Below are 10,452 nucleotides of genomic sequence, written 5' to 3'. Positions count from 1 at the left end.
ATCTACCCTAGGAAAACATTGTCCCAATCTAAAAATAAACTAGGCTAGCTCTTGGTGATGTGTACTTTTTTCTTTCTCAGATTTCACTCAAGAAAGAATAACATTAGTGAAAATGATCAACATAGCTTTTTGAAAAACCTTAATGGTGTGTTTGTGGCACAAGGCAGTAACAGATTGGGTGAGACTGTTGAGCAAAAGGTTTGGAAGGCTCCAAATCATGAATATCGGAATAGTTGACAGAATTAACACCACATATATATCCAACAAAATCTATCCACTTGAGAAGCTACTGTTCAAGAACACATTATCAGCTCTCAGTTCCTTAAAGACCCAGCTCTTAACTTCATTTTCCATGGCCACTCAGCTTCGTCCATGCTATGATGGAAACTTTTCCTTAAGATATGTTAGCAAATATATATATATGATAGAATTGTGTGCCAAAAGAGAGAAGTACGCTCAGCAAGATCAACCTCCCTATTATACTGTATTCTTTAGCTATATAAGTCATCATCATCAGCACCAGCAGCAGCGAAGGCATCACTGCTAGTAGCTGGATTACCAGCACCAGCAGGCCGGTCTGGAAAACGAAATTCTGTTCCAAATCCTCGAGACTGCTGCAGTGTCTGGGCAAATGCCTGGTACTTCCGAATGTCAGCATCACTAACACTACGGCGAGCATACTTCATAGACTCCTCAAAATGGGCCGCTTTAATTTCAGCCACGTCTTCTACCTCATCCTCTTCCATGGCCTCTGGATTTTCCTTTCTTCTCTTCTCTAGCTCAATATCCTTCAATTATCAAGTACACATTTAGTACAAGAAGCAGTCATTAACTCATTATCCAAGAAACTAAACAGCTACACAGCTCTCTTGCTCAGATACACAAAATTTCAGGTCTTTTAACACAGAAATGGCACTTACAAACATGAAGTTACCTTCTCAATGTTTTCTCTAATAGCATATTTGCAGGCACGCTGACAGATTTCTGTTATATCAGCTCCACTGAAACCCTGAGTATAGCGAGCCAGGGCAGCCAAATCCACATCCTTTGCAACAGGAGACTTCCGAAGACATGCTTGGAAAATCTTTAGACGTGATGCTTCATCTGGCAATGGAATATATATCAACTGATCTAGCCGACCAGGACGAAGTAAAGCGGGATCGATGATGTCAGGTCTATTAGTGGCTCCAATTATAAAAACAGTCTTTTTTGCAGTCATCCCATCCATCTCTGTTAGGAGTTGGTTTAGCACCCGATCAGCAGCACCTCCAGCATCACCCACACTACTGCCACGCTGAAATTTGACAAAAACATAACAGAACCAACCATAAAAACTACCCCATACTACTCTTTTAATTAGGCATTACTTGCTTCAAGCCTGTAAAACCAATGCCAATAAATCTGTCCTTTAGTTGCTCACCTGGGTGGCTATGGAGTCAAGTTCATCAAAGAAAAGGACACATGGAGCAGACTGTCTGGCTTTGTCAAAAACATCCCGCACATTGGCTTCACTTTCACCAAACCACATAGTCAACAGCTCTGGACCTTTCACGCTGATAAAATTTGCTTGACATTCATTTGCAATAGCTTTTGCAAGCAACGTCTTTCCACATCCAGGAGGACCATAGAATAGGACACCCTTTGAAGGAGCCATTCCAAACTTCTCAAACTTTTCTGGATGTTCAACTGGATATTGGACAGTCTGTAAACATAAAGGAAGTAAATGAGGTTATAAAAAAGGACCCAGCCAAGGGGAATTTTTGTGACCAGGAGACAACTATGGGTCCGCAACGCTGGTGGTATCATACCTCTTGAAGCTCTCTTTTAACATTATCCAGACCACCAATATCCTCCCAGGTAACATTGGGAACCTCCACAACCTGTTAAAAGAATCAAAACCTTAAGATTTGAAGGATGATTCTTGATTGTGGAAAACTTTGCAGCTAATTTGAAAGATACTCACAGTTTCTCGTAAAGCTGAAGGGTTGCTGATACCAAGGGCTGTCTGAAAGTGTTCATTTGTAACTGCCATGGAGTTCAATATTTCAGCATCAATAGTCTCATCCTCAAGGTCAATCACATCCATTTTCTCTCTTATGCACTGTAATGCTGCCTCAGTGCATAATGCTGCTAGATCTGCTCCCACAAAACCATGGGTGTCTTTGGCAATCCTTTCCAAGTCAACCTTAACACAGGAAAACAAGATGAGGCGTCAACTCAAAAACCATAAATTAACAGTTTCTGCAGATTCCATTTGCCTTCCACTTACATCGTCTTGAAGCTTCATATTTTTAGTATGAATGCGAAGCACCTCAAGCCGTCCAACCTCATCTGGCACTCCAATATCAATCTCTCTATCAAACCTTCCAAATCGCCTCAGAGCAGGATCAATGCTGTTAGGCCTATTTGTTGCTCCCATCACGATAACATGCGACCGAGCTTTCAAACCATCCATCAGTGTCAGCAACTGTGATACAATCCGTCGCTCTACTTCACCATGGGTCTTTTCTCTTTTAGGAGCAATGGAGTCTATCTCATCTATAAATATGATTGAAGGAGCATTTTTCTCTGCTTCTTCAAATGCCTTTCGTAAATTACTTTCACTTTCACCAGCAAGCTTGGACATAATCTCTGGACCATTAATGAGGAAAAAGAAAGCCCCCGTTTCATTTGCCACGGCCCTTGCAATAAGTGTTTTCCCAGAACCAGGAGGGCCAAACAGAAGAATGCCCTTAGGTGGTTTCACACCAATTGATTTGAAGAGTTGGGGGTGCCTGAGAGGAAGTTCAACAAGCTCTCTAATCTGAGCCATCTGTTTGCGAACACCCCCAACATCATCATATCCAACTTCATCAAGCCTCTCCTCATCTTCACGTTTTATAGGTTCACCCTCACAAAAAATTTCTGTGTCTGGAGCAACAATGCAATACTCAGCTGGATCTGTCTCAATAACTTTGAACTCCACACTCCTCATTCCTCCACGCACCAAGAACAGATCTCCTTTCCTCACAGGACGATAGGCCTCTAGAAAATAAGCTGCACACAGCAAAAAGAGAGCAAGATTCACATGTATGCAGCCACTCAAATGACTGATGTGGATGTTAAAAGAATAGAACCAATGAATCTTACGTTTCAGATATGCATCGAACAGGTTTCCCGTCACTCCTTCTATGGTGTCATCAATAGGAAGGATGTGAACACGCTTTCCATATTTCACATCAGCACACTGGTGAACAGACACAACATCCCCTAGTCGCACACGCAAATTTTTTCTAACCACTTTGTTCATCCTGATTTTGAATTCATCACATGTATCATCTGCCAGGACTATGCAGACTGTGTCCTTGCGTTTTTTCCCCTGGAAGCAGACTTGATTTGTAAAAAAACAGCATAGCTAATGATCTGGCAATAATCATACAGCGAAGTAGTTCTTCAACAGCACCTTAATCAGGACAGTGTCACCTCGGAAAAGCTGTAGCTTCTCCATTGTCTCCATGTTGAGCGACACAACAGAATTATCATCATTCTCAGCTTCATCAACAACCAAGCGATTAGGAGCCTTCTTCCTCTCCAAAATTGCAGTGCTGAAATCCCTTTTCGTTCCTTTCCTGCATGTGCAGATCCCAATAATAAAATTATATCCAGGCAACTCATACAACATCCAAAGAGGGAGTATCCTCTGTAAAAGACATCCCAAAACCTCGGTTAACTTTATCTGCTACTAATTCATTTTGTGCATATAACTCACACATGCATACATGTTATAGCATGCAACCTAACAAATTAGATGTTGAATGAGAACCCCAAAGGACACAAGCAACTATTAAGCTACCATTAGGCATTTCACAATAATCCCCAATAAGATAAGATGACTGTTTCAATATACAACTAAACTAAAGTTAAGCATTGTAGGATGACAATCCCGATAATAAAGCACATGAGGCTATCAATAGAGTGAGAAACCCCAGGATTCCAATGGACAAGAGCGATAATAAGCTACCATTATGATTTGAATTACAATCCTTAACGGAACTATGCATAAACGTGATGGGAGGTAACAATATCAGCAGCCATCAGATATTATGTGGACCTACATCTCCGGTTAAGGCAGGCAGATTGCATACGGTACCGAAACTGGACATTCAGATTCTGTGCTTCTTCTCATGACATGGTGTTCCATTCATAATCTATTCAAACAAAAAAAAAAAACCCTAATCGAAGGAGACGGGCGGTTAAGGGGACAAAAAAAGGCCTTGGAGAAGAGAGGCAGACAGAGAGAGAGAAGAGCAGACAGCTGCTTACTGATCGGCAGACACAGAAGAAGACGCCATAGCCGCGGCTATTGGTTCGATCGGAGGCCTCCCTGACAACGAGACTACGAACAGGCTTCGCTTGCTTCCTTCCCTGCTTACCTTCAAGCTTACAAAGGAGTATCGTGTGTGCCAAGCAAGGATCTTTCTCAGACCTTTATAACACTAACTTTCTTTCGCCTTACAAACGTACGATTTAGAGATGCTTGCATTTTTATGATTACGTTGATCACTATTTTGGCTTATGTTTATGAAACTTAAATCACTATTTACATTTTAATCACTATTTGGGTTTCCTCACATTCATGTTTCTAAACATAATGGAGATGGCGTTGGTCTATATGGTAGGCTATTTTAATTGCTATCAGACTAGGTGTTCAATAGTGATGTTATTGCATCTCTATTACGATGTTTTTAATGTGCATGATCATGTGGATTTTTCAATGTGAGCAAGTCGTTCTTGCAACCATGAACGATGAGGTTACTTAGTACCTTGCATTTGACGCTAAGAGACGTAAAGTAATCTTTCAATGCAAACGATGTTTATGAGACAAATGATGGTTGATTTCTTTACTCCATTGAGTACTTGAATTCACTTGATCTAGGAGGGCTTTCATGCTCATTTGTTGATGTCAAAAGTAAATACTCCAGAACTTGAAACTTGTGCAATTGTGCAAGGATGCATTCTTTTGGCAAGCTTTTATGGGAGTAGGTAGGTGAGCTTTTAAGTCATATGACTTGAAGGTGAACCAAGTCAAGGGCATTCACATGGACCTACATAAGCCCCCAAAACCCCAACAAGGCCATTCTTACCCATGGCATGTGAGACTATGGAGTGCATAAAGCATGGTTCATACTAGAATGAGAAAACATGATTAGTAGCATAACTTTACACAAAGAACAATATTAACTTAACTTATCAAGTGATAGTTTTCCATGATCTATACTTCATACATATAGAAACATTTTCATCCCCATGTATTAGAATGAGACTACAAATCAATTTTGGTAACACTATAATACTATATAATGATCAAATGTGGGAAAGATTGTTATAAAAGAAAGATGCCACAAAGGTACATGACATGGCAAGTCATGTAAAGCCTAAAAGTCCTCTATAGTGCATGAAAAACAACAATGTCATCATTTTCTATGCCTCATTAGTGTCCATGTAGTTCTTCACACTCTTGACCCAACTCCGCATCATAGCAAACACATCAATAAATGCATCATACACCTCAATGAAAGTGGATAGTATAATGACTTGCATATCCAATTCCATTTCTTGTTAGCAATGCATACACCATAAAAGCATTGGGCTACACATAACACTTATATCTTTAAACCTAAAGGATACATGTAATTGTAGATATTTGTCAACCACTTTGGGCTTATATAGTAAGCTTTTGTTTTACTCTCCCAACAAATTGTGCTTTATACATCCTCACCTCTATCCCTCTTATGAAGGGCTAAGGATTCCATTCCTTGAGAAGATTGCTACCATAAGGATCCTCACCTTGACAAGAATAAAAGTTTTAGTTCATATGGTCATATTACTTCAATGTACAAACTCATTCTACAAGGTGCAATTGTTACCTTCTTTTTATTCTCATATATGTATCCATGTTCTATCTACAACAAAGGAATGGTGGGGTATAACAGGGTTGAGAGAAAGAAAAACACATAAGAGAGTTTAGTGGGTACAATGAATAGTGCCCTTACTCTTTGTTATCTTCACTTATATATGACTATATAGTGTGTACTTATACAAGGGATGTCCCCTAGCTATTGGCTATTTGGCTTTATTCCAACAACCTCCCACTTAAAGCCCAATGTGACTTTATGGAAGTATAAGAGGAAAGTGAAGATACCATCTAATGCCCATCAACACTCTGTGGTATGCGAAGCATGAGAAGATTTGTAGGGTCATCATCCATATGGACCTTGATAAGCTCAATGTGCTTATCCTCAAGCACATCCTCTCCCTGATGAAGTGAAGCTTCACCTCAATGTGCTTTGTCTTTGCATGAAAGATAGGGTTTTGGCCAACTAAATGGTACTCTAATTATCACAATGCAATGTAGGCAGCTCTCCTACAATGTCCAAGTCTCCCACTAGATGAGTAAGCCATAAAGTTTCCTTGTGCAAGTGTCAATTTTTGCAACATACTCAACCTCAATGGTAAATAAAACTATACATGGTTGCGATCGAGAGACCCAAGAGATCAAGAACAAATGTATATTTCCTTTTGAAGCATATACACATAGCTCTAATGTCATTCAAGTATCTCATGATACCCTTTACTACCTCACAATCCTTTTTGCTAAGGTTTGCCATATACCTGCTGATTACTCCCACAACATAGGTAATGTTTGGAAGTGTAGCAACCATGGTGTACATTAACCTACCAAGTGTAGATGTATAAGGAACCTTTGGCCATTTATCCTTCTACTTGTTGGGTCCTCTTGGCTAAGTTTTAAATATGGAGGCAATGGAACACTGATTGTGTTTCCCGTCTCCATATTGAAATGCTCTAGTACCTTCTCAATATATTCCTTTTGAGACAAATGTCTCTATCCTACATACTGCATGTGCCAATAATGTAGCCACCATTGCCCAAGTCCTTCTTGTCAAAGGTTTCATATAACCTTTTGTTTTGTGCATCCACATTTATGATTGACTTTAGTAGAGAATCAAATCATAAGGTTGCCATCCCTAGTCTTCCTAATATATAGGTAGTAAATAGTCTTACTTCGAGTGTACCCATAAGACTACATAAAGACATTGAATTTATGATACCATTTGTTATGGGAGCACTAGATTGTGCTCGAGAGAAGTCTAGTGCTTAAGAGACTAGACTAGATGCAAGATTAACAAGATTTGTGATTTCAAGATAATCCCACGTAGGGGCACATGTACAATGATAACTTAACAAGATATAGAAAATCCGACAACCCAGGACCATAGGTATATCTCCCTTGATAGGGATGAACAAGATACAAGACAATACTAGATAAGATCTCCTACTATGAGATTACAAGGTGGAAGGACAACAATAGTATAATGGAAGAGAAGACAAGACTAGATACCATGACTAGACAAGAACTAGAACTGGAACTCAAAGCTACTTACTTGGAGGTCTTGACTCCTTGAGCTCCCAAGACTAGCATTGGCAAGATGAGAAGTTCTATGGTGAGCCCCTTCTTTTATAGGTGTTGAAGGGCGGCTAAAGATATTCTAGAATGTTCCATGATGACATCATCAATTATGTAGGCAATGACATGGCATATCTTCTAAAAGGTTCTATGATGAGATGCCAAGGGTGGGTTCTTATGGTTGGCTCAAGGATGCCTTGTTAAGGGTGTGTTCACATGGGGTGTGGGTTCATATGGCATGAGCAAGAATTAATCCATACACTTGATCATGGCATGTCCATGGCATCACCCCCTCCTCTAGCGACGACTTCCATGAGAAGTGGCTTGGTGGTTTGGTCTGGATTCCTCTTGTGAAATTCTTTAACTTTGAAAAGTGCTCTTTGGAGATATTCTGCAAGTTCCCAAGTGTGATCATTGATGTCATATCCCTTCCAGTGAACAACGAATTCCAATTAACCTCAGGATATCCTCAAGTCTAAGACATGCTCGACCTCAAATTCTTTATGATCTTCAATCTAGACAAGAGGTGGGGGATTAGATCTCCCCCCCTCAGTGGTGAGTTATGGTATGACTTGAGCAAGAAAACACAGAAGACTAGGTGGATCTTCATGGTGCTGGGGAGTTGGAGTCGGTAAGCAACTAGGTTGATCAAGGCTACTATAGTGAAGGGCCCAAATCTCTAGTGGTCTAGCTTGGTGGAGGGCCTTGTTGTCTAGAGGTTATGCTTGAATAACCATACTTCATTGCTAACTTTGTATGCTGGATGTTGGAGATGGTGCTGGTCCACATAGTGCTTGTACTCATTCTAAGCCTTTTGGATTTATTGCTTGAGTTCTTGGTGTATATCTATGAGGTGTTGAGCTTTATCTCAGGGGGTAGGGTTCTTTACTTGATTCGAGAGATGTACATCCATCCTCGGATGATAGCCATAGTTTGCAAAGAAAGGAGTTTGCTTGGTAGATGCATGGATACTATTATTATAAGCAAACTCTACAAAGGGCAAGTGCTCAAACTAATCATTATGATGGTAGTTGATGATGCAACGAAGATATTGTTCTAAGACTTGATTTATCCGTTCTGTTTGGCCATCAGTCTGTGGATAACCTAACTTGGACTCCAAGGAGGTTGCAAAGGCTCGTCCAAAAACTAGATATGAATTAGGGACCCTAATTGCTGATGATTTCATTTGGGAGTCCATGTAATCTGAAAAATGTATCCAAGAGGAAGAGTCGAGTAGTAGTTGTGCCTATGATGGTCTTGGTGGGAGGGATGAAATGTGCCATTTTTGTGAGCCTATCTACCACAACAAGAATATAGTCATATTTGTCTAATTTTTGGGAAGATCTGTTATGAAATCTATGGACAAAGAAGACCAGGGTTGTGCTGGAATGGGCAAGGGTTGCATGAGGCCATTTGGTTTGTGACAAGGTACCTCAGCCATGTTGCAAGTATCACATGATTTTATATATTCCTTAACTTCTTTCCACATCTAGGGCCACCAAAAATCTCTTGAAATAAGCTCTAAGGTCTTATTAACTCCAAAGTGCCCTGCTACAGCTGGGGTGTCATGGTGTTGTTGAAGTACTTGGAGTCTCGGCTTTCTTAGAGGGATGTAAAGTAGATCCTTATAATATAACAATCCATTAGTTTCCTCAAACTCACAAACTTCATTTCCTTCTCCCTCTTGATTTTTTCTCTTGACATTGTTGGCCAAATCATCATGCGGCAGGGCTTCATGGATTAACTGGATTAAGGTAGGGTCACCTTGGTGACAATTGGAGATAGCTACTAGCTAGAGGTGCTTTGGCTTGAGTAGTATTGCTCGTTCTTGATCAAAATCTTCTTCTCCCTTCTTAGATGCCAAGGTAGGATTGTCTTGATAAAGCATCTAATTGGCATTGTTGGTGTCTTGGGCAATAGGTGATGACAAAGTCAAACCTAGATAAGAAGTTACTCTAGTGGGATTATCTTTAATTGAAGATGCATGTTGTCATAAAGTATTCTAGATTTTTGTGATCTATATAGATGATAACTTTATGGGTTGCACCCTCTAGATGATGACACCAAGTATCAAAAGCATCTACAATGGCAAGGAGTTCTAAAATCTAAAAAGGCCGATGTTACATATGGTCAGCTGCTGCAGATTAACTCATCTATGAGGAGGGAATGGCATGGTTTAGTTAGCATCAGGGAAAACCCAAACTGGGCATGTTGGAGTAGTATACCTATCAGATGTGAAAGACATTATACCTGTCATGGATGCATGGATACATGGAAGAAAATTTGATCAAGTATATGTTGATGGTGGTGTGCAAGTTTGTGTAATCATTGAAGAAGCAATGTTACAAATGCATCTTAAAATGACAGGGAAGTTAGTGTTTAAGGTTAAAATGGAAAATAGCTCAAAAGTGAAATGTTTGGGTGAGAACTTGCAGATCAACATTGGAGGCCAAAGAGCATGTTTGGATTTCCATGTTATGCCTGCAAAACTTGGGGCATATCCTCTCATTTTGGGATGACCATGGTTGATTGGTATGAGATCTAGACAAGACTGGTATAGAGGTCAATTGGAACTCTATCTAGAGAAGCTAGTTCATAAGGGGGTGATCTTTGACATAAAAACAGGATCTGTCATTCAAAATGGACATGAAAGTGATGCTGGAGGTGATGAAAGTAGTGATTCAAAAAAGTCCAGCCTTGATGAGGAAGATAGAGAATGGGAAGCTAGCCTACTCTCTAGGGATGTTGACCTCTTCGGGTTTTCAATCCGTGGTTCAAAAAGAGAGGAAAAAGTTGTAAATATTGCTGCAGGAAGCATAAACTTCATGCAGAAAACATGTGATCAACAACTCGAAATGAATATTGGACTACCTAAGCTTATGAATATGCTGGGAAATGACTTGACTAATGATGAAAGAGATGAATATTCAACCATTTTTCAAAAATACCCGAAAATGTTTGCTACAAAATATCACCAACTGAGGGGT

General features: G+C 40.0%; 1 protein-coding gene across 2 annotated transcripts; it reads right to left on the bottom strand.

Annotated features, from left to right (window-relative positions):
• Positions 1 to 255: 255 nt before the first annotated feature.
• LOC148024495 (cell division control protein 48 homolog D) lies at positions 256 to 4,489 on the bottom strand. 2 transcript variants are annotated; one of them, XM_087694146.1, is made up of 9 exons: positions 4,303 to 4,487; positions 3,443 to 3,608; positions 3,130 to 3,358; positions 2,270 to 3,036; positions 1,964 to 2,185; positions 1,809 to 1,880; positions 1,421 to 1,702; positions 935 to 1,294; positions 256 to 788 (listed from the first exon to the last, which is right to left on the bottom strand). In XM_087694146.1, exons 1-9 carry the CDS (start codon positions 4,329 to 4,331, stop codon positions 492 to 494), a joined length of 2,424 nt encoding a protein of 807 aa, XP_087550272.1. In that variant the 5' UTR covers positions 4,332 to 4,487; the 3' UTR covers positions 256 to 491. The 2 variants fall into 2 exon arrangements, with proteins under 2 accessions (XP_087550272.1, XP_087550271.1); XM_087694145.1 differs by having other exon boundaries at positions 2,270 to 3,358; positions 4,303 to 4,489.
• Between the last annotated feature and the right edge of the window lie 5,963 nt (positions 4,490 to 10,452).

Source organism: Lygodium microphyllum, chromosome 15 (assembly GCF_053477565.2).
Source record: "Lygodium microphyllum isolate KBCC chromosome 15, Lygodium_microphyllum_v1.1.10, whole genome shotgun sequence".
Classification (NCBI taxonomy): Eukaryota; Viridiplantae; Streptophyta; class Polypodiopsida; order Schizaeales; family Lygodiaceae; genus Lygodium; species Lygodium microphyllum.
The sequence above is the reverse complement of the archived record's forward strand: the minus strand, read 5'-3'. Positions and strand labels throughout refer to the sequence as shown.